Source organism: Protopterus annectens, chromosome 8.part0 (genome assembly GCF_019279795.1).
Source record: "Protopterus annectens isolate FY-2018-M chromosome 8.part0, PAN1.0, whole genome shotgun sequence".
In the NCBI taxonomy this organism is placed as follows: Eukaryota; Metazoa; Chordata; order Ceratodontiformes; family Protopteridae; genus Protopterus; species Protopterus annectens.
Window position 1 is genome coordinate 1,087,052,795 of NC_056741.1, and position 26,469 is coordinate 1,087,079,263.

The following is a 26,469-nucleotide window of genomic DNA, read 5'->3' on the forward strand; positions in this document are numbered from 1 at the left end:
AAAATGAAAGGTTTTAAATGAGTCATGTATTTTCTGTAGTATTATTATCCATGCTATTAGGCAATGAGGTGGGAACATATTTTTCCATGGTGGTTCACCTTTCAAAGTGTTATTTGTGGTAATTAAATGTTCTCTCTTATCAATCCCAGTTTCACTATGCGTCTCTAGCTTGACACTTAAACCCTTAAGCCCACAAACGATAATGTTAAATGTAAGATAGCATTTACAGTTTAATATGAAGACATTTAGCAGGTTATGGGCTTCATTCATCTTCATATTAGTTTGGATCTCATTTTCTAGTTATGTAAGACCCTTGGTTGAGCAGCTTTGCAAACTTTATGTATCACTGATTATAGCTGTTTATTTCTGGACTTAGCCATATTTATAGTGGATATTTGTCCTTGCTAGAAATCCATGATTTCAGTGGGTCATACACCAGCATGTTGTTCCAAAAAAGTATCTATATATCTATCTATCTCTCTCTCTATATATATATATATATATATATATATATATATATATATATATATATGGATTTACTTCATATGACTGAAAGCTCATATGATCGACAACCATTTGTCTGACACCAAAACACTGAAAGCTCAAAACACCTAAAGCTCATATGATCAACACTCATAACATTGACACATAAAATCCACAGCATTATGCCCTTTCCCCACTGTAGCATGACCCTGGAGTAGGAATAAATAGGGGGAGAGTCGTGCGGGGTGAAGCCCCCCACATGTCATAAAGTTTAAACATACATATGGATACTTTTAACAGAATTGACTATATTCATGTAAATAATGTGGAGGTCTATGCTTCCCACTACCCCCAATATGGGGGGGGATGTACCCCCCACCACCTAAGTATTTATTCCTACTCCAGGGTCGCACTACAGTGGGGAAAGGGCATAATGCAACTTAGTAAATTGGATATTGAGTCTGTCTTTTGCCTTTTAACTGTTAGAGAAAGAAACTGGCCCCTACTGGGCTTTTTATTGATGAAGATATTTTATTTGACAGAGATGTGCCTATGGGCTGTTCTCTATCCTGCTTAGTTTTTGAAACTTTTGGTTCCACCCTTTATAGGTATTGGCAGCAACGTGCCCCAGCACAGGTTGTCATCCATTATTTAGAAGATTACCTGATACTAGGTGAAGGGAAATAAGGTGCAGAAGAAGATATGTCAGTTTTCAGGGAATTATGTGGATATTTGGATTTGCCAATTAGCTCTGAAGAAGTTAGATGGGTTCAGCGAACTTAACAATTTATTGGGCCTGGTGATAGATATCCAACCAACTGCCTTTAAGCTTCCTGAAGATAAGTGGCTGCATCTCCAAGCTTCCATCGACAGGTTTATCCTAGCTAATAATGTTAGAGTCAGCAAAGTTATGCAATTGCTTAGATGCCTCAACTTTGCATTCAGGGACATTTACCCATTTCTTAGATATTTGTCTAATTTGTTGACAAGCAGCAAGATGAAGCACCATTGGGTGTGCATTTCTTTGAAGATCGGAGAAGATCTCAGACTGGGGGACATTTTTGAACAGTTACAATTGGGTCACAATGTGGCAGAGCCCATGAACATCATCAAGTGAGTTGCTGCTCTTCACTGATGCAGCAATATGACTAGACATGAATGGATATTTTCAAGGAAGTTTTTTCCCAGAAAAATGGTCAGCTTCTGGTCTGATGAAAGGAAAAAGGATATCACCTTTTTAGTAATTTTACCTATCTGGGCGACTGTTTCCTATTGAAAGAACATTGGTTTGTAACAAGAGGGTTACATTTTACTCTGATAACCAAGCAGTCATGCATAACCTTAACAAAAGAGCTTCTAAGTCCAAGTGGGTTTATTCAGTTATAAGATTCTTGGTCTTGTTAAACCTAAAGATCAATTTAAGTGTTTCAAGTTGTCATATACCAGGTAGGGACAATAGCACAGCATAGCATAGCCAACAGCTTACTCCAGTTACAGGTTTCCAGGTTGCATTAGCTGGCCCCAGATGTGGCCTCCTCCAGAATATCCATTCCTCTAGAAAACTGGATGATTGGTGAAGATTAGTGACCATGTTGTTATCACAGTCCTGAGAGCAAAGTACCAAGAAGGCTTATTCATCATCATTACCAGCTTTTAAAAGGTTTTACGTGGCTTTACCCCAGCACTGAAGGCATTGGGGTGTTTCATATTGATCCAATTCTATTTCAGTGCTGTTTACCGAAGGAAGTACCAGTACTTATGGATGCACCAGGTTGCATTAAGCTGGATAGCCTATTTTTTAGGGCTCCCTGACATCTCTCATCACTGGCTAATTGTTAGATTAAGAAGGAGCTGGGGGAACTTTAGAGGAGCTTTACAAGATCCTAGAATAATGAATAAGCTATCACCTTTTAGGCCATGTACTCAGGCAGACTTATTACTCCATAAATGACTTCCACTTATTCATTAGATGGGCCACCTTGTTTATCTGCTTGTATGCCAGGGCTTTTAGGGTAAATGAATTGCTAAAAAACCTGCTTTGGGAGGATGTGATTTTAACCAATGACTATGTTTATCTGGTTGAAAAGGTGCAAGATGGACCACGTCAGTGAAGGGCACCAAATTTATCTAGACAGATCGTTACCTGTCTGATTCAGTGGGGCACAGCTCATTACTTGTCCAGTCCATTGGGACAGAGCTTTAAATGACTTAATGCCAAATGCTGCTAGTGCTCCAACTACTCCTATCTTCTGCCTAAAGTCAGAACAATTGGTTACTCCCTATGAAGTGAATATGATATTATACAAGACACTCTTACAGCAAGACATTCTGTCTTTAGATTTATCTTCCCATTCCTTCAGAACAGGAAGGACCACAGACCTTGAAATTGAACAGCATTTGACTAAAGTCCCAGTGAGGACAGTAAGGTGGAGGCATGATGCATTCCAGTCTTGCATTAGGAAATAAATGAAGTGTTTTATTTTTCAAGGAAAAAATTTTGTGGATTTTGCGACATTCTTTTGACCAAACACCAGCTTTAAAGCCATTAGTCTGTGCCAATGGAATATCATGTCTTTTGGATATAAATGCTTGGACTGTCCACTGGGTCAGTTACCCAAATTTATCCTGGTTTCATTTCTGGGATGTTTGGAATCAACTTTTAACCAGTTGTCATGACCCTTCTGCCTCATTTACCTTGGAGAAAATGATTTAACATTGATCCTGAAGAAAATGCTGTTAGCTACAATTCTACCTGACCTTCATGCACTAACTACCTTGCATTCAGACTTGATCATCTTCTGGTCTTGCATTTTACCTAGGCTTCATTGAAGAGGTGCAATGAGAAACTCAGCTTTCAAACTATCAGGATGCTCCATCAGTCTTCAGGAGACCAGAGCAGCAGGTTCCATTGGCTTCAGTTATTTATCACTCTGACGTGTAGAAGAGAGACAAGGACTATAATGCCTCTGATGGTATTCATTTAAACAAATATGGTTTTGATTTAATCAATGTGCAATTATCCTTATCAATTAATGCTTACTTTACTCTACGCAATATAAGCAATTTTAGCTATTTGTTTTAAAGAGTGTTACCTTTAGATGTGGCAAAGAAGCCTAAAATTGGGGAAGAACATGTTCTTACATACTGGTGGGTGGTTGCCTTCAGCTTTAGCCTCCTTTTTTATTCCACCCTGTTTTTAGTTCAGCAACCTCTTGCAGTATGGACAGATCAGGAAGACCAAAGAGGCATGATTTTAAAGAGTATTTTTTAGGGGCAAAGAGGGGCAAGCCTCAACTTTTGTGGTTAAGGTGGTTTGTCTGAGGGGGTGGGGGTATGTGCTTGGACTGTAGTTTGATGTCAGAATGGGCTTTGTGATGCTAACTAGATGTTTTGCTTGCATTACAGATTGAATTGTTATGTTCAAGTTGTTAAGTACTGAATATTAGTCAACAGTCGCTGCTGAACATTGTTGCAGTTTATAAATAAAATGGCTGCAAAGGCAGCAACTAGTCTGCTTTTATGACTTGTCTCTAGAGAAAAAAGATGGTTTGCACACAAGCCCACTGTCTGAGTGAGTTCACTTGGGGGTGGAACAAAGTAAAGGTTTTATATTTAGCTAATTGCCAAGGGAACCTCCATTCCAGTGGACAGCTCATGTGCAACTCCCACTCCTTCTCCAGGATTATTTAGCACTATCACATATTCTATCAACCTGCCTCAGTGGACTGGTCCCCTCACGAACTTAGCCCCCTTGTATTCCCCTTTGTTTATAGTTCAGCAACCTCTTGGGATATGGACAGGTCTGGAAAATTGAAAAGGCATGGTTTTAAGGGGGTATTTCTTTAGGAGCAAAGATGGTAAGCCTCGAGTTTTGTGGTTAAGATGATTTGTCCGAGGATATGGGGATGTGCACCCAGATTATAATTTGAAGCTGGGATGGGATTGCTGATGCCAAATGGCTGTTTTGCTTGTATGAGAGACTGAATTGTTAATGTTCAATCTATTACATATTGAATATTAATCAACAGTTGGTGTTTTGACTTTATTACAATTTATTAATAAAATAGTCACAAAGGCAATATATTGGCTGGTTTTATGGCTTGACTATAGAGGACAACCACCTGCTTATTGTTTTTTTGCACATTCTTTCCACTGTTTCAATTCTTATTTGTTGACTGTTTTTCCTTTTTACATTTAAATTTGCCTCTGATTGAATTATCTTTGTCTTTTCTCATATCTTCTTCCTTTTAACTTCCTGTCTCATCCTCAACTTCATTATTTTCATCCTTACAACAAAATCATATTTTTTGATTTTTAATCCTTTCCTCCATCATTTGAACTTCTTCAAAACATTGTGTCTCTTTTATATTTGGCATATCATCTTTACATTCCCTTATTTACAAACTTTCAGGTTTTCCAAAACTTCTTACTATGCCATCCCTAATCTCCTTCATAAATCTTTGCCTATTATTATTTGTTCCATAATCACAATGTTTATATCTAGATCTTTCATTAAACTGTTCACTAAATCTTTAAATAGGCTGCTGTTATAATACTTTCTGACTTCATTCTCTTGTTCTTCTATACTCATGCTCCCTCTATTTCTTTATCATTCATTTCACCTTAATCATGCATATTTTTTCAGATATTCCATCTATTTAACAAATGATAACAGTGATAAAAATAGGTCCAGACTTTGTAAGCTGCTTTCTGCAAAACTAAACTCCCAACTGTATTTGGTCATATCTCTGTGATACAGAGGATTTATCATTAGCTGCAATCAGTTATTTTTATCAATAGACATATTTAACTTCTGATTTGTTAAGGGGACATCATATTTTACTTTCCAGACAAGCATTTTATCTCTGTTACTTTTCTTTATTAGTCCTTTCTCTACCTTCCTACATCTCATCTTCTCAGTTTTTAAAATCCTATTAGTGGATCACCAAAAATCATAGCATAAGGTTCAAAATGATAGCACTCAGAAATGTGCTTATGCGAGCAAAATGCATATATTTGTACTCTTGAGTGGTATGACCTGTAAACTTAGGACTCTAGTGATTCTAACAAATGCACCTCCACGTCAATGTAGCACAAAGATATTCTTTCTTCACCATGACAATTTACACATGCACACTTCCATTCAGTAGAAAACTGTCAATGGACCACCCTTGCAATCGATTATAATTATCATTACAAACCTGTGATATATAAACATTTTAGTGTAAGCTTGTCTATCCATAATACCAAATCAAATCCCAGCAGCACTCTTCAATGTGTATGCAAAATGAATTTTTCTACAGGCAATTTACTTTAAATGAACACTGCTGCACCTTCCCCTCTATAATCTTTTGACTACGTTTATTATCACTTTCAGATACAAAAGCTTCTCATATTATTCAAGAGTTACAAGGAGCTTCCCAGTTCCTAACAAATATACAGTCAACTACATAAGTCACATCAGGTAGAAAAACATTATTACTAAAGTATATTTCAAATGTCCGGTAAATGATTAGCCAAAAAACAAACAAAAAAAAATAACAAAAAAGTAAAAAATGCGAAGACAGTGATCCAAAGAGGAACCCTGATGGGTACCTATCAATAACAAAAAGGGATCCTCTATGAGTCTATTAATAATTATTTTAGTTTTTTCCAAAGCGTAGAAAATATACACAAGTGGTATCAGTCCCACCTGACCAAGCTACTTTATTAAATACACTCATCAATTCCAGAGTAAGGTATTTATCTTGTAAGGTAAACTGCCAGCTCCTGATATTTTAGCATTAGATTACTTTCAAAATAACATGCAGTCCCTGATTCCTAATATAAATAATATTGTAATTGGATCTGAAGACTCATGACTGAATTGTATTAAACATATACAGTAGAACTGCTGTATAAAACCGAACAAAATAATTAACAAACTATAAGCTTTCAAACTGACAGTGTTTCTTCAGAAATGAAAAATACAGAACTCAGTCTTACTTATAATGTCATACAATCACATTTCTTAAGGAAACATTGCTTAAAGGCACTTTACTTAGAACAAGACCTACGTTTAATATTTACCCAGTGTCTATTTCACTTTCAAGAGAGGGTTAACGCTAACTCAGGGTTTCTGTGTGCTCTTGCAAATATAATCAAGTAATCTTCCCTAGTTTCAGTAGTTAAAATCATTACTAGTGAGAAAGCTGATATCACTGAAGCTATTCCACCCAATGAGAATGACAGTAACTCATTGATCTATCATAGAATCTTTGTAGCAAAAATATTACTGGCAATTTAGTGCAAAGGTTTAAGGATATGTGTTATGAGACTTAAATCCTGCAGTAGTCCTCGGTTTGATTCCCATGGCTTCCATTTGTCTACTGCATACTTCTAATCAAGTCACTTAACTAGGTATTGCTCCTGTATCATCTCAGAAAAGGAACTGGTTAACTGATGTAGTGTCTGGCAATTATCAAAGTGGATTAAAGCTTATGAACTGCCTCTTATTTCCATTTGCCTAGTATGTGACTTTGCAATTTTTTGATGCAAATAGAAAACTGGGCTAATGTCTTAACTGGTCTTATAGGCTACATGTCTAGTAATAGCCAATGAATCAGCAAACTGAACAATTAAATGATTCAACTGACATAAAATATTAAATTTCTCTTGTTATAAAATATGCTTACCCTCTCTATAATCATTCAAATGAGGAAGTGAGCCAGTTGAGAATGTAGCAATCATTGTTGCCAGTTTCTGATTCTGTCAAAATTAGACTAGCTCACTCTATGTCTACTTTTAAGTGTAATAAATACAAACTTTCAGGTTTTAAAGGCATACTTAAAACCTTGCAAGGGGTATATATAGCCCTTCTTAGAATTTCATTTTTTATGACTGTTGTATATGTACTGGGTAAAAAAACTGTCAGAAATCTATGCAATATAAATGAATTATAAGAGTAATTCACTTGTTGGCAATAAGAAACAGTTCTAGTCTCACTGACTCTCAATAAATCCCATTATAATTCCCCTATTGCTTTATTATCCTGAAAGCAACTTAAGCTGCTGTGGTCTTAAAACAAGACAAAAATAATGAGGTGAATTAGAAACTACAGATATACATTTTATAACACAACCACAAATTTAAAATTAGTGCAATGGCGTACTTTTGGCTGCAAACTCTCTCAAAGTGCCTGAAACAAAATGAAGCAGAAATTTTGTTCTAGCTCTTTAAGTGAAATGCAAATAAGTTTACCTTTCTTTGTTCGAATAAATAGTGGATTTTACGGACAGTTGTTCGCTCTTGTGTTTGTGCTACTGGGCTATTTTTTACAAAGTTCGTTGGTCTTTGTTCATGATTAAGTATGTCTTCTAGCAGCACGCAATATGTGGCAACTGTGGTCACCAGGGCAGAATTTGAAAATTTGCAACACTCGGTTACAAGCTTAACCCAACTAATACAGCAACTTTCTGGCAATAATGGTACTGTAAGATTGCCGGATCATGGTAATAATAGGCTTGACAGTATTGGTAGTATGGACAGCATACCGCCGGATCAGATACATCATCATGAATCCGGCAGCAATACAAGAGATGGTGTTAACAATGACTCTTTTCAGCTGCACCAATGGTTAAATCAGGTGCAGCAAAATAATATGGCTAGAAATACCAATGTTCAATGTTTTTCCACTATGCTGGATGAATTTCATGATTTAATATGGAGGTATCGGAAACTGGTTCATGAAAATGTCTACTTTAATGAATGTATAAAAAGGCACCAAGTGCCTAAAGGGCTCAGATATTGGAAATATCCTACAGGTCTGAAGGAAAACAGCGCCTTGCATAAGGACTTAGTACAACTGTTCGACCGGCAGGGGTGTGATTTTCTCCAGGTACTCATTAAGCACAATTCAATCATGATGGATGAATTAAACACAAAAATAGAAGAATTGGATGGTAAAATTAAACAGCAAACAGCATTTACTGCATGTGAAAATCAATATCATGAGATTTTCACGCAAATTGACAAATACAGTACAGTGGTGGTGGAAAGGAAGACCCGAAAATTAGAAAGAGACAAGATGGATTATTCCAAGGGTCGAGCCTACCCAAAACCATCGCGAGGACAGGAACGTGATAATGAAACAGAGGTTTTTTTGCCTGATAACAGAAATGGCGTGCAAGCACAAAATCAACAGGAAAATAATGTGCAGCAATTCCCTTTAGAAAACAACGATCTTCGTCGCTCGGAGCGGCTCCGAAACAAGGAGGGGTACAACTCGAGGAACAACATTGGGAAAGTATGGAGGAGGCAGAGGATGAACTCTCGGAACAACTACAGTTAAATGATGTAAGTTTCAACAACAATTTTTTGTATGATGACAGTTCATTGCACGAAGGAAATGCTTATGAGCTTATCACGAGTACTACTGGTGATTATCACATTCACAATTATAGTCAAGTTTTGTTAACTATTGAACATGCTGACATTTTCAGCAGAGGCCTAACTTATGTACCAGCTAAAAGGGCTAAAATCACTGACTTATTAACTGAGCTGAAGTTGTTCACGAGAAAGTTGAATTTAGCAGTTCTACACCAGGAAGTGCCTGGGATGGAAAGTAGTTCTATGTATATTCCCAGTATAAAAAATCCACCATTGCATCCTAGAATAAAACTGTTCGAAGAAATATGTGAGCTTGACTTCAGGCACTTGTTGCAGCAAAAGAAGCGACAAAGTAATTATTCCAACAACTTTTCAAGGGCACAACAGGACATTTTAAGTGAACTAAAAGCGACTAGTGATGTCCGTATCATGCAACCTGATAAAGGGGGTGGACTTGTGATTATGAATGCATATGATTATAATCAAAAATTATTGAACATTTTGTATGATGAAGCATATTCTGAAGCTTCTATTAATGAGATAAATATTTCATATTCTAGAATTGATTATACACTTGAGGATATGTTATGGCAGGGGCAGATTACAAATGAAGCATACTATTACATGCAAGTAAAAAATCCCAAAATTCCAGTAATGTTTGGAGTACCTAAGCTACATAAGAATGTGCAGCATCCACCTATGCGACCTATAGTGAATGGTACTGGCTCTAAAACTTACTATATAGCAAAATACATAGATATGAAGTTAAAAGAAAAGATAAAAAGTTTACAATATATTTGTCGTGATTCATGGGATTTTCTTACTAAGGTCAACAATTTATCCATTGATAAAATAGATGAAGTGGTATTTATCACAGTGGATGTTAAGGATTTATTCACTTGTATACCACAACAATTGGGCATTGATTGGTTCACTGATTTCTTTTTTGAAATATCTACACCTCAGGATGAACTGAATGCACTTGTTGATCTTTTAGAACTTGTTTTATCTAATAATTTCATATACCATGATGGGCATTATTTCAAGCAAATCAAGGGGGTGGCAATGGGCTCCCCCGTAGGTACTCTATATGCTAATGTAATTATGGCAGTATGGGAGCATAGATTTTTGTTTCCATCTGAATTTATGCAACACATACGACTGTACAGTCGATTTTTGGATGATTTATTCTTTCTTTGGAAAGGGCCTATAGAGTTAGTGGAACAATTTATAACATATATAAATTCCACTACTGATTTCTTGGTTTTTACATATGAATTGAATAGCAATAGTATAGCATATCTGGATGTACTCCTACAAAAAGATTGGGTGAAAAATAAATTAAAAGCTAATATACATCGTAAAAAAACATATTCTAATAAATTTTTGCATTTTCAAAGTCATCACCCCCAGCATGTAAAAAAGGCTGTATTGAAGGGACAGTTAGTGCGAGCAGCACGCATGGTTTCTGAATATGACGAGTTCATCAATGAATGTCATCACATAGCCAATATGTTTAAAAATAGGGAATACCCAGAGTATTTTGTTCAAACCATACTGTATGAAGTGGTTACAAAGAGGAAAAGTGTTTTTTATAAACCACTATTGGAGGTAGCGGACTTCACAATTTCGCATTCTATAGAGGAAAATACTTTTGAACAGTTGCCAGAAATAATGGGTAATAACAACAATTCTGATGGTAACATGCATTGTAATATGGGTAATTTTAATAAGAGAAAATAATAGGGCCAACACATCTTTTATTACGACCTACACACAGGACTCAGAGCTTATAAAGGAGCTAATTATAAAAAATTGTTTTTTTATAAAAGGGGATGCACCTTTAGTAAATTTATTGGGGGCACATCCTACTATTATATATAAAAGAGATAGCAATTTAAAGGATTGGTGCAATATTGCTTCAAATTTACAGAGAAATAATATAGGCTCTATGAGAAAATGCAATATGTGTAGGTATTGCTCACATATTATGGAAACTGAGCAAGTATGCATAAACAGTGTCAGTATATATGTAAGAGGAAAATATAATTGTAACACCTCTGGGGTAGTGTACGCAGCTTTATGTACACAATGTTCAGCCTATTACATAGGTAAAACTGAACGAAAGTTGAGGCAGCGTATTTATGAGCATCTTTATGACATCAGTAGATGTTCAGAGAAAAATGCACTATATAGACACATAATGCAACATTCAACACATAATTTTAAGTTCCTAGTATTGGAGCAAGTTATTTCCTCACCCAGATTGGGTCCTTGGAAGATAAAATTAGAATCAAAGGAATACTGGTGGCAAGTATTTTTAAATGCCACAGTATTCCCAGGTATAAATGATTCTATTTCTATCACTAGTATTTTAAAATTAAGAGCTCTTAATAGGTAAGCATAGGCATACACACATATATATTTTATATTTTATCATATATATATTTTTTATATGTGTTTAAAAACATTTCAATTATACAGCATGCACATTTTCAAATGTTTTGTTTAAAGTAAAATCATATATTATTCACTATATATTCATGATGGTATTTTTCATTCAATTTTTTCTAATTTTTTCTATATTTTTAAAATCAATTTAAAATGTTTAAAATGTATGCTCGTATTATATGTGTTTTTTAAAACAGACATTTAAATATGTTTTAAACGCATGCATATGATCCATTCATTTTGGTTATTTAATTTCGTATACACAAATTTATATTTATACTACGTAAGGGTAGAAAAATAAATTTAAATTAAATCAATATATCAGTTCATGTTGTATATTGGTACATAAATACATATATATATACATTTTTATATTTTCTGTATATATTTTATGTAAAAGAAGCATTTATGTGTTTTTTATATATATTATATTAGTACTTGATTTAATTAGTATAAAAACAATGAATTGATTAATTGGATAATTGTTGTATTGGCAGTATTATAAATTAAGCACAACTAGCATTTTAAAATTTGTCTGATGAAGGCTGGAGTAACACAGCCGAAAGCGCTTACCATTTTTTTGTTCAAATAAATAGTGGATTTCACGGACAGTTGTTCGCTCTTGTGTTTGTGCTACTGGGCTATTTTTTACAAAATGCAAATAAGTCTCTTAGTGAGCAAAAGAGAAAATATGTGTTAAATCATCTTTTACTAGGTTGCCACATTCTCAACTTTTGTTCAAATGTAGCAATATTTAATTTGCAAGCACAAACGTGCTGAGTTGAATCCCTATTAGAACTAGTCAGAAGTAGTGCTTGATGTAGACAGTAAATGGCCCTTCAGACAAGTTGTGACCCTAGAAATTAGTCACTGTGTAATTGTGCTGAAAGTGATCCGCTTGTCCTTCAAAGTTAATAGCAGCAATAAAGGTTAAAATATCTGATCACACAGTCACTACTAAGGGTCCTCATGTTTACCAGATACAGCAGCCAGGTTGTTGAACAGTATAATCCTGCTTTAGTCTTTCTTTGAGTAGACAGCAAGAATTTTCATGCTACACACTAAGTTAATAATTTTCAGCTTTTGATAAAGATCATAGCATAGAACCAATAGGAGTTTCAATACCTTTGAGGAACTTGTGAAATAAAACAACATCAATTGTATATCACATGTAAAACATAACTGTTTATTAAGATTGAGATCTATTAGCTCTTTGTCATGTCCTTGGTCACCTTAAAGGCCCATTTACATGATATGTCCACATCCACACTGATCTGTTCTATAGTAAAGCAATGCCCATTGAGGGCATAATACATTTAAATTTTGGGCAACATCAATTCTAATACTTCCAGAATTCCATTTGTAAAATAATGTTAAGACTAGGTGTCTTTAGCATGTCCTTCACTTTAGCTGGTGATTTCTTCAGTCTGTTAACATACCCTTAGTCAACATTATTTCTTTGAAAAATTTCATGTGTCATTTGGCTCTAGACCCATACTTCCTTGTCCCGCCAGGAATTCAATTTATATTACTCACGTGGTCTTCATTATTGTGGGATATCACTAGTATGTCACCCAAGTAGAAATGTGTGTTTATGTTTCCCTATACTACTTGCTATAATGTCTTTTGCCATACAGTTAATGTAGACACCAATGCCAATGTCATCAATTTCAGTCACGACTCTTGCACGTCCTATTAATTGTAGCTTTGTCCTGGTTTAGGCCTTAGTGGATGAAACTCTGACATTTTCTCAGTTATGACAACATTATTCCCATTCTGACTTGCCACTTGCATTTGCTTTCCAGAGTGCAAACTCAGTTCAACCTTTTTGATTTATTCTCTTACCAACAAGGGCAACACTCCATTATTACACACATGCAGGTCTAATAAGGCATTTTACATTCATACACTAAAGGCACCCTAAATTTACCTTTGATGTTACTGTTTCCCCTTTCTAAGTTTTCAGGAAACATTTTATTGTAATTTGTACATATACTCATTTTAGTTTGACTCCAGTCACTTCTGACATAACCTAAATTACATTTTCATCATCAATCAGAATGTGCACCTCTGCGAAGGATATCTAGTCATAGTTTCTTTCTCACAAACCAGACTTATTCTACTGGAGCCAAAAAACAATTTCTTTGGACAAGATATATGCCACTTGCACGTGTTGTTTCACCTTGGTTTTATCACGCGATATGCTTTCAGTGTTTCCTCATTAACACATTTTCTTGGTATGAACTTACTTATAATGTGCAATGATTTTTCTTTGTAAACCAATAGCTTTTTGATGTATGGGGCCTTTATGCAGCCATTAAGGCTACTTTATTCATATAGCTTTGCAAAATTATGAAACATTTCTTTGAATGATTTCTATTACTATTTAACATGTTGTTGAAGTGATTAATAGGTTGAGTCTTTTTATAAAGTGATTAATCATTCATGAGTCTTTTTAACTATTAAATTAAGCGGTATTGACACATTATCATACTTTAACACCTGCAGCTTTGATTGCAGTAAAATTTTAAACTTTTAACACAGGTAAGCCCTGTATGTCATAATGGATATAAAACTTGGGCATATATATTCCAGATATTAGTTTCAGGAGAGCAGTAAAAATACAATATGTTCTTCTGTGTCCATGATTTGCACTTAACAAAATTCATGTTTGGTAAATTAACTGTTTATTGATGGATTAGCTTAGCTTATTTAGCAATTTTCCTAAGCATGGTAGAATGCAGACTGGGAGATGTTTACTTAGTGAAATAACATTTGGGTTCTTGGGCAGAGGTAGGGTTATGTTCATGCTAAAGGTACCACACTGCTAATAATGTTGAGGTTAAAACTTGCCCCTGTAGCACAGAGGAATGTGGGTTCAACTGTAATCCAGGAGACTGGAGTTCATTTAGCAGCTCTGTCACTGGAGAAGGATGTGGCCTACTCACCTTCCCCAAGGGGGTGAGGAGGATTGCCTGCACTTGAGGGCACACTAAGTGGTGTGATTTTCCTGATGAAGACCAAGGAAAGCACTAGTTGTGCTTTGGGATGAGAGGCAAGGTTTATTGAGCAAGTGAAGGCACATCCTTTGCTGTCAACACATTGCATTGTCCCCAGTACTTCACTGAATATTAGTCAAGAAAGGGCTGCATCACACAAAAATTTGAACCACTCCTAATGTCTCTAAATTATGGCCCCACCTGGTCCAACCTCACTCAGTAATGGGGAACAAATGGGTCAGCTGACTGGGAGGGAGCTGATGATCAACAGACAGTGGGGGCAAAAGAATAAAAACAAAAATAAATACATAATATAAAGGTTAAGAACATAAGCAAGGTGGCCAACAATGTAAAATGTTTCATTTTCAAGTAAATAAATAATTAAACAATGGGCTAGCTAAAGACATAAGCAAGGGGGTTAAATGCAACATGTTCCAATTTTATAAATTGGAGTATATGTAGTCTGTGTCACAAATCTCTTTCTCAGTGCATATAATTTGGGATAATAACTTTAAGGGTAATCACCCTGACTAGTGCTAAGAATAATGGTAAAAGGATTAAATCTGTATAGGTGATGGATGTTGCTGCTGAAAAGTTGATCAGATGTGAAAGAAGTGAAAGAAAGTTTTTATCCATTTCTTGATGTTTTGGGTACTGTAGTCACATATTATGGTGATTGGGAAATAAGCATTTTCCATAGAAATAATTTTACTTTGACTGCAAAACATTTTGGGTTGGTCAGCTTAGGCAAGTACTAGCACAGAGATAATATGCTTTTACAATCTTAATCTTTATTTTTCAAACCCATCTCAAGTTTTTTGAATAGTCTGAGTAAAGTTGGCTGATCTGAAAATCTCAGCTTTCTCCAGCTATGACTGCACACTCTAGGTTTATCCAGCAGGGTGCTTATAATACTCTGACTTCTGGTTCTACTAATTCTTCTAACTGTAATGGTGTCACATTTATTTTAAACCTCTATGTAGGTTACATTAAAGTCCTTGAAACAGGTCATGCTCTTCAAAAGTGCAAATTAACTTTCCTGAGATTAGTAGAGTTACTGCTTTTGTTCTTCTAAAGGTCCATAGTAAGGCCATTTGGTAGTAATCATTCTTCCATATGGATGGAATTTAAGTACTGGAACATCCCTTTGGTCTTTTGGTCTAGCAAGGGGTGACTTTCGGAAAGGGGCTGAATTTAGTGTAATCATAAACCATTTGATATAATCCAAGGCAGGCAAGCTTACTTCTGATGAGTTGGTAGATTTCACTTTTCAGTAAAGTCTGAAGCCACAAAATAAAACAATGTTTCTTTCATTTGCTTCTGAATTTAATTATCTGACAGTAATAGCAGTGCTGGATGTTAAGAAGTCAAAGGTTTGTATGGTCTTCCACTGAAAGCTGTATGGCCAAACTTAGAACTATTCAAAGAGGTATACTTATCTCGTCTTATGGTAGAATTTGGATTTGTGGTGAAAAGCAGATATCTGCCCTGTATATTATCTAGGTCTCTCATTCTTTGTGAATTGTTCATAGGTATTTATTAACCGGAAACACACATGCGAAGCAGTTGTAACCTACAATTTTTGGTTGCCCCAGTATCCACTAGGGAAAGTACCTAATTTCATTTCCTTGAACAGCAGTAAACACGTCATAGATTCCAGTCTAATTCATACTTGGAAAATGCATTAAAATTAATATAATTTCCTCAAGTTTAGCAACCTTGGAGTTGGTTAGCTATATAAGGTGTGTCATGCAAGGTACAGAACTGTTGTTGTGAAATGTGTGGAAGGCATTACTTGCATGTAAAAAAAATCTTCAGTGGTATGACCATTCCTTTCTGCAGACACAGCTAAGTATCTTCAACATGTTGAGTATTGACAAAACAAACCACTTTCCAGTAAAACTAATGAGAACAGACATGAGTAATTAATCATACAACTAACCCTGCCAATTCCTTACATTTTGTTAAAATAGCCTGAAAAAATGAAGTATTTGTCATAATACAAATAAAGCAGCTACATTATGATAGAAATAATGTACAGTTAAACAACAATTAGTTTAGGAATGCAAGAATATTTGTCCACAGCAAAAAGCAAGATATCAATTAAGTTGGATTATTAAGTTTCTGTGGAGTGCTACACCAGTATAAAAGAGAAGATGAGATGATTCATGTAATCCAGAGGCTGAAACAGAGTGTGCAAACAGATCATGCTAGCTCTTAGAAGACTGAGCAATAGATTTTGCCAAACAGGAAGCAGCTAACAATGAGAGAGACTGAAACTAAATTGGTTTTCCAAATGAGATTAAATAACTTTTCAAAAATGAATTTCTTTGCAATCCAGCAAATATGATAGTAAGGAATGAATCTGCTTTTTAACTGAGACACTGTCATCAATTTGCAAAAGCACCTCTCTCATACTGGTGTTAGTACCTTTTAGGCAGAAGCATTAGAATCATACCTCTTAACCTCTTAGTACAAGAAATCTGGACAAAGTCTAAAATAATTGGGGGACAAATGCCCAATATTGCTCTTATAAACTTAGAAAGTTGTTAGAATAACAGGATTGAGTTAGCATGCATTTTCTGAAGACTATGAAGTCTAAAGCTCAAATATATGTAATTATTTAGTGACTTAAATCCTCAGTGATTTGCCATAAAAACGCAAATTTTATGAGGAACAGACCAAAAATATGAGGCACAAATCTCCACATTCTTTAAAAATCTAGACAGTTGACAGGTATGATTACAATATGTGTCTCTGACTTCTTCTGTATAAAATTCTGACACTATATATGTGTACAGCTGGGTTGTTTATTTCTTATCTCTGAGTTGGGCAGGACAAATTCACTGAAACTAAAGGTAAAGGTACATTTCTAATCACATGACCAGAAATTTGCTCTCAACTCCATTTGCACATTTGTTCTGGAGGTTTGCAATATGGACTTCTGAGGTTGAGTGACAGACTTTATATCCAGGTACTTCTCAGGTCTTTCACCAGAACAACTTTTTTATGACTGTATAATTTAGTACACTTTGGAAAATGAACACCTACATTTGTGAGCAATACTGAAGTAATGGGTAAAGCCAGGGAAAAACAACTATAGCCTGACATGCTGGTCTGAAAAAAAAATACAAAAAGCAAGAAGAAAGAGAACATCCTATAGTGTGAAGTGGCTGATTCTCTGTCTCAGGAGCTCAATGAAATTTTACTACCATTAAACAGATGCATCCAAAGAAATAAAGACATTCCTACAAGAAGAAAGACATCCAATCCTTTGTCAAACCCATGGATGTGGGGAGGTGCAGCAGCAGAACTGCCCACTGATGTTTATACAAATCAACAATTTCCAAGAAACATTGCAGTCAGATTTCAGAGATGCCATTTGTATTAATACTAGCCAAATGAAAGAAAAAAATAGCTTTCTTCAAGAAGTGTTACTCTTACCTGAGTTTTGCTCCGTAGCTTTTTACATTCTCTAGTGTGAATGTCAGTTGCTTCCTTCTGCCTTCTTATATTCTTTGAAATGTCTGGTAACAAGTTCTGTCAAAAAGAATATTTGAAAAGTATAGTAAAGCAGACTCATTTTCCCATGTCCAAATTAAAAAGCTTTCATTCAGTGAAAAAATAACTTTTTTCATAACCCAGTATTTCTTTCTTTTTCTTTTTTTCACTTATTCATTCCCTCTTTATCTTCTACCCCTTTCCATTCCATGGTACAGGTCAGAGAAAATAGGATGACAATCTTTCACTGGGTGCATGCACAATCACATTCATACAAACACACACACACACTCACACACACACACACACACACACACACACACACACACACACACACACACACACACATGCCAAATGCACACACACACAAACATGCTTATGACAAACATATCTACAAGTGATTTGGAGGATCACCGGTTTACATACAGCACGTTTGTGTGATATGGGAAGAAACTGAATTACTGGGAAAAAAAACAAGTGAACATAAAGAGGACTAATCATTGTGTCACGGATTACTTCACGTTAAACTGACTGAAATCATAACTCCACTGATGCTAACAGACTGCCTTTACTACACTTTTTATCTATTTTTATGTATGTATGTATGTATTTATTTATTTACTTTGTTGACCAGATTAGTTTCAATAGCCCAATGGCCTCTCTTCAGGTCAATCCCGAGGCAGTATTCATACTGACTAGGGGAAATTTGGCCAGGGCACTGGGGAATTTTTCCTGATTATTTTTGATAAGTACAGTGGCATTTTTTACATCCACCTGAGCCACCACAAATGCAAGAAGATGGTATCTCAGTTTAAAATAACATCAGAAATTTTGAGAAATCTCACAGAATTCCTGAAAGAAATGGCAAGATGGTCGACTAGGCAAATCAAATGGTATGCTTCATTATCTTTCAGTAGTGAAATGGGACTGTGGTTCACTTATATCTTACACAGGATTTATAAAAATGAAGGAAAACCTGACAGTGAAGGATTAAAAAGTAGATATTACCTGGCTACGTTCTATAAAAGTTCTGAGCAGGAAATGATTGCTTCATTTGACGGTATCTGGTGCATAATCCTGGTCAAATTGCAACTTTTAATTTCAAATGTGTATTATACAGTAATATATATATATATATATATATATATATATATATATATATATATATATAAACACACACACACACACACACACACACACACACACACATGCATGGACACAAACACAAGCACTCACACAAATAAATTGTATTATATATGTACAAGAGAGGAAGATTACATAGATTGATAGAGAGTGACAGAGAGAGAGGTACAATTTTTAAATGCCCATATTTCAAGCTGGAGTCATATTATTAACTCAAACAAAATTCACTGAATTGGCACCACTGAAGATAACTGTACAAAATTTTTGAACAGGAATACTCCTTTGCTCTATATTTGATAAACTTCACCTTCCTTTTACCTTGTCTTAACTCATTACAACCAAGTAATGTCTCCAGGTGCTTCTGCAGTTACTTCCTACTAATCCACCACCTTCCCAAGAACCATTAGACATTACTGTCTAAATTAGTGCGGTGGTAAGCAGGTGTAAACACTAGTAAGCAAGAGTAAGCATATTTAAGCAGTAGTAAGCGTGTTTAAGCCCATTTGCAAGTGGATAAGCAATGCATACACAGGTTAAGCAATATTGAAGCTAACACTCTGTAAGCATATTTAACTGGAGGTTAGGATTGCTTACCTTTGCGCAAACCCGCGCAAACCTACTTACAGTTGCTTAAAAGTGCCTTAATCAATCTGTATGCATCAGCCGTTGTTCTGGCCAGAAACAAAATAAACAGCCTTTGCAAGTCATGAACCCTGGACCCTGTACACTACAGTCACAGTAGTTAACAACTAAGCCATCACAGCAGTACATACGATTGAGGTATCACCAAACAGATATTCACTATAGGAAATACAAACTGAACATGTGAAAGGAATCTATACACAGTTTTATATTGTATAACCTACTACAGGACATAAATATGTGAAATGGAGTACTGCATTAAGCCCAGATGTGAGGTGGATTTCAATCTGTAAAATGGGACACTGCTTTATCTACTCCCCTTCCAATACAAATGGGTGTCCCTCAAGGATCCATCTTAGGGCCACTACTTTTCAACATCTTTACAAACGTGCTCTATATCTCCTGCCCACTCTCCTCTATTATGCAATATGCCAATGACTCTACAGTTATAACAATAGCAAACTCTCACTCTGAACTCTTAACAGCTAGCAGTCATCCTTTAACTCCGTAGAATCATGACCCTCAAACAACCAACTCATCCTCAACCCTAAAAAAAAAACAAAACTCCTACTTTCTCCTCCCTAAAACAGCCAACCACATAAAGTCTTATTTTACTATCCAGTCACTCAACAAGACTCCTATTGCAGTCGAACCTAGCTCTAAACTCTTGGTATCACAATCGATGATCAACTTAAATTTGACCTCCACATAAATAATTATATCAGGAAAACTCACCTTAAATGAGGTCTACTATATTGAAATAACAAATTTCTTACTCAGGAGGCTAGAATAGCCCTTACTTATGCCTACATGCTCCCCTGCTTAACATATTGCTCACAAATCCTTACTAACTTTAACACCTCTCTCCTTACTAGACTGGAGTCTACATACCACAAAGTAGCTCAATTTGTAACTCAACAACCCTAAAGATCTCACCACTGTCTCTCTAAGATATTTAAACTGGCTTGAGCTGCCCCACCTCCTCCTTCTCTCTCAGCTCCAAACCATACACTCAATGCTTTACCAGCCATCTTTCTGTCCAGTCTTACACTCTATCATCTCCCACTATGCTCCTTCAAAAACATCCGTAGCTCTTCCCAAGACCTCTTAAAAATCTACAAGCCCAAATCAAAAGTAGGATGTAACTGATATAGCTACCACCCCTCTATTGAATAGAACAAACTTCCCCTAGAAATTAGAACACACACACACACACACACACACACACACACACACACACACACACACACACACACACACACACACACGCATCCCAAACAATTTAAACTAACTCTAAAAGATTATTACAACAGGAAATTGATCTTTCAATGCTCAAACCCTCCTTGAAAACTCTCTACTTCACTTCCCTAAGTAATGTATTTCTTCTTTCTTATACTTGTACTGTATCCTGTTGATTAATTGAAAAACAAATGTTCTCTCTTTTTTCATTTTTTACTCCTGTGCTGCTTGTTTATACTAACTACTTCTTTTAAAAAATGTGATGGTTGTAATCTTGCTGTTTTTAACATTTTTCTACTTTTAAAATATTTGTATGAGGACAAAAATGTAATCTGTCTACTCTCTAAAATGCTCTTGAAGTCTGCTAGCTGATTGCCTTATTCCACTTGTATAAAATTTGAAATAATGACTAATGTTATATGTATGTACTTGGAGCTTTTCTCCCCTGGCCTCTGCTGAAAAAGGGCTTCGGCTCAGTCAGACATTCCCGGTCAACAAATGTAAAATAAATAAATAAATAAATAATAAAGTGTTGAAATCCCCTAATAAACAGAAGGACCCTATACAGTGTATGTACACATGAATAATGGATCCCAAACACATATATAACAATGTAATGAATACTAAATCAATGCCATAATGCAAATATAATGCAACTTAAATATTAAGCAATGCTAAGCATTGCACAGCCCAGCTTAGTAGGTGTAAGCAATGTGTAGGCCAGCTAACTCAGTCTGGCCATTGGTATACCCCTTTAAGCAATGCCAACCTTAAGTAAGCAGGTTTGCTCATAGCTTAGCCTTTTCAAAACTGTCCAATCATGGCAAAGTGCAGGAAACCGGCCCTATTTAAACCCAACAGTTGGGAATACATCTCATAACTGGTTGTAGCTTCCCCTTGTAGGCAATATATCTGGAATGGGAGAGGGTGTGCGCTTTCAGGCGCAGCACTGGGGCATCCAGGAGTCCAGAGTCATGGCAGGACTCCTTGTGAAAGACCATGACCAAAGACTGCTGCAGGGCCAGTACCAGGGTTCCCAATACAAAGCGGAAGCCTGTGACTGTCTCGCCTGTGACCTCATTAGTGCCAGTGCCACTGGCATACCTTGAATTGGTGAGCAGGTCAGGCATCACTATGCTGACCTGAAGCAGAGAAAGGGGGATCTCTTGGATCAGTGGATCTTAGAGGCTAGGAGGACAGGGAAAGTCCCAGCCATGTGTAAGTATCAGTCCACTACCTGTTTAATAATTGCCAGCTCATGTATATTATGGATAGGTATGGCTAAATATTTCTCTTATGTCTTTCACAGTGGTAGGTGAGCAGGCTATGAACCAGGAAAACCATGGTTGTAGACTGCAGTGGTTGCTATGTGAGGCAGGTTAGTAATACTCTTGCATGTACTGTCATAAGAAATAAATCTAAAAGTAGTTCTAGGTTATCTGTATAAAACCTGTATTGTTTAAGGCATGTACTGCATGCACCAGAGAATAGGACAGGAAGAGTCTCATATAGATTGTAGTCAAATAAAAGCATAATAGCCTGACAATTAAGGTCTAACTGCTGGACTGCATGTGTTCACTCTGGTATCATATGGTAATGTACAGTTGCAATCACTTAATAGTACAGTTGTAGTAAGGACTGTTACCCACACTGTGCTACATAAACAAATTGTGCAGGAATGTCTGTATATGACTGTTGTAATCCCAAGAGGTCAAATAGTACAACTGAGAGAGACTTAGACAGAAAACACTAAAAAGACAGCCAACAAAAACCAAGTAGCACACTCAATCAACTGTGACATGAACTGTTGTATTTTTTGAACACACAGCCATGGTTCAAATCCTGGGAGTGTTAGTAGGCTGTATGCAGAATCACACCCCACAAGTGTACAGAAATGTCCAGAATGTCCAGTAAATTGGCCCATAGCTACTGCCTGTCATCCTGTCCCCCTGGCAAATCAGTGGGATGAGTCCAGATGTTTAGGCAGCAAACAAGACATACAACTGATTGTCAGACATCTATAACAACAAACTTGTCACTCTAGCAACCCCCCAAAATGTTATGAGAGTAAGTAGCCAAGTATGTCCCATCTCCAATCCCATGTTGTCAAGCTGTGACCAGAGTATATACAATAACAGAGTGAGACGTATGTGCATAATACTAATGTGGAAACTGGTAATTTGTGTGGCAACATGCAGGTAGTGCTAACAAACATTGCTCCCACAGGTCTGTCAGATACGAACACTGTGCCTATAAATACAAAATTGCTAACCTGTACTGGTACTGTTTACTCTGCTATTGTATGGCATTGTTAGTGTTGCAGTTGCTCAGAATAATAATGTATTACTTATCACTGTCTCCCACACTGTGCTACATAATACAACTGTCCAGGAAATCCTGTATAAGAGTGTTGTAATTACAACATCAGAATGTAAAACCACACGAGAATTATAGACAGAAATCAGACAAGAGACACACAGCAATACCTATATAGCTCACTCAACTGTGATGGACAGTATTTTATTTTTTAGCAGACACAGCCATGGTTCGAATCCTGGGAGGGGTAGTAAACTGTATGCAGAAGCATACCCCACAATTGTACAGGAATGTCCAGAATGTCTACTTATTTGGCCATATCTGCTGCCTGCCCCCTGTCATAACAGTGTGCTAATTTCTGACATGTAGGCAGCATTTCATGTCATATAACTGGCTGTCGGACCTGACCATATTTGGAAAATGTCATATAAAACAAACCTGTCATTGTACAAGTCACTAAAGGTTTAAGAGGGCAATAGTCGAAATATTTCCCAGTTCACCTGCATGTGGTGAAGATATGCCCAGAGTGTGTGAAAAAAGAGATGGGCAGTTATGTGCATAACATCCACATGGAATCTGGGAGTATGTGTAGAAACAGTTAGGTAGTGTTAACAAACAATACCTCCACAGGTATACCAGGTAAGAGGTGTATACTCCAGATAAAACCAGTTCATGTATATAGTTGTCGACAGCCATACCACTGTACAAACTAAGGCAATAGGGTAGTGTACTAATACCTGTAAGGTACAGATCACAGCACTGACTAGGAAAGTAATGCGAACTACAGGAATATACTAGTTGTTAATTGACATCTTTCTCTCACCTCCACCGTATCTGCAACAATAAACTAAATACACAACTCAATTGGTATGTGCTGACTTAACTCTACTGTTGGGACATATGTCCTATTGTCTGATAATTATTTAAATTTGTTTCTATTGCATGTGCTATGTTGAAATATTCCCACATTGGTGACATGCTGCCATCAATGTACCTGCATGCTGTTGTAATGTCCATATGCATGTGTTCTGTTTGCTATGCAACTGTTCCATATCTGGTGTTTGGGTTAATGGGAATATCACTGCATGCTGTTATACCTAATCCTGGAATGTGCTGACTATTACTAACCCACAAATGTTGATAAACTCTAAACACCGTAGCACATTTGGGAAGGCTGGTCCCGATGGACCCACCCGTCCCACCTCAGATGGCCGTGGCACCAGGCACCAGCACATCTGGGGCCCAACCCGGGACCTCCTCCTCCGTTGGTCCTGCACCACCTTCGGGTGGAACTGCCTCAGGAGATGGTACTCACCCCCCCAGGAGTGGGCGCAGAGAGGAACCTGTCACCGGTCGCCAGGTCCGGGTCATGGTGTGTAGCGAGATCTGCAGGGAGGTCGGAAATCTGCTACACCAGCTTGAGGGCCATGTGTCACAGCTAGAGGGTCAGTGTGGCCCTCCTACTCAGCCCCCAGCACAGCCACCTTTAGGGCTGTGAAGGCGCAGTGGTGACTGCCCATGGGTGGGGACCTCAGCCCCACTGTTTCCACTAGGGGGCTCATGGGCTTCCGATTTCCTAACACCCATCTCCATCAAGGTGTTTACCTCCTGCATGTGTCATATACCATCCCTGTATGCTATCTTGTCTGTTAACCTACCCAACCTACCCCCCCAAATATACCTACTATCCTGCCCCAACATCCCACTCTCACCTGAAAAAATAAAGGGCAATCTGTTCCCAAAAAAAAAAATCTTGCCCCATACATAGCTGTCCATTTTGCACATGTGTCCACTGGACACATATAATCTGGTCTAATTGGCTTAACAACATATTATTGTTGTCCTCACCCATCTCTCAGGGATATGAGTGTCCAAATCTATCTCCAAATTCAGTGTACATGCACAGCTGTTGCTGGAGAAGAAATGGGCAGCTATGGGCCTTCCCTACACCCTTCCTGCACATCCGTAGCTATTTTCCCTACTGTCTTTCCCTCTTTGTGCCCCTTTTTCACCACTTTCCTATCAATCTTTTTCATTTCTTTTAAAGAAATTAGCACGGGGGTAAGCGGGAGTAAACACTTTTAAGCAGAAGTAAGATGGTTTAACTTTGTTTGTGCAGGGGTAAGCAATGCCTATGCAGGGTAAGCAACTGAGAAGCTAAATCAGTATAAGAAACTGTAACCGGAAGTTAGCAGTGCTTACCTCTGCGCAAACCCACTTACAACTGCTTAAAAGTGCCTTAATCACGCTATATCCAACAGCTCTTGTTCTGCACAGCAACAAAATAAACAGCCGCTGCAAAGATCAAACCTAGGACCCTGCACACTATAGCCAAAGTGCTTTCCCAATAAGCCATATCAGATATACATAACCCTGATGTTTTCACAAACATATCATCTAGCACAGTCATTCAACAGTACAGGAAATGTATTTAAACATGTAGATGTATATATTTATTCATGTATTTATTTATTTTACATGTGTTAATCGTGTTAGTCTGACTGAGCTTTTGGCTCATTTTCAGCAGAGACCCAGGGAGAAAAGATCCTCAGTGAATAAAATGTAACAAAGTCCCATCACAGTCAGCAAAAAGTTACTATCAGGTTACAATAGCATGTGTGTGTAAATATATATATGTATATATATATATATATATATATATATATATATATATATATATATATATATATATATATATATATATATATATATATATATATATATATATATATATATATATATATATATATATATATATATATATATATACACATATGCATACATCTATAAATATATATGTCTACATCTATGTGTCTATATAATGTATATATGTAAGAATATATATATATATATATATATATATATATATATATATATATATATATATATATATATATATAGATGTATATACAGATATATAGCTATAGATATAAAAGAGAACATAAATACATTTATGACCACAGGCACCATTAATGGGGATGAGGGGGCCCAAGCTACACACGTCCTGTACGTATTGATATTACCCTCCCCATAGCCAAACAGGCCTGCCCTGCAATACAATACCAACTGTTGCAAGTCCCATAACCAGGACCCAATACAACATGGGCACAAGACGTTAACAGTAATCCATCCCATTTGTATGATGTCAGGCTGGTATCAATAACATATGCAGTACAGTCTGGATACCATACAGAATGTACAATGCGGAAGCAATAAACATTCCTAAGATACATATACACACACACACACACATATATGCAGATACACATATATATATATATATATATATATATATATATATATATATATATATATATATATATATATA

The 26,469-nt window shown here is 36.5% G+C and overlaps 1 protein-coding gene across 3 annotated transcripts in view; it reads right to left on the reverse strand.

The window, feature by feature from the left end:
- The window catches only part of LOC122809234 (probable E3 ubiquitin-protein ligase MID2), a 367,361-nt gene that overhangs the window by 144,487 nt on the left and 196,405 nt on the right, over nucleotides 1-26,469 (reverse strand). For all 3 annotated transcript variants that reach the window (XM_044080546.1, XM_044080545.1, XM_044080547.1), the window contains exon 3: nucleotides 17,745-17,840. In XM_044080546.1, coding sequence (XP_043936481.1) covers nucleotides 17,745-17,840 — 96 coding nt within the window. The remainder of the gene's footprint in view (nucleotides 1-17,744; nucleotides 17,841-26,469) is intronic.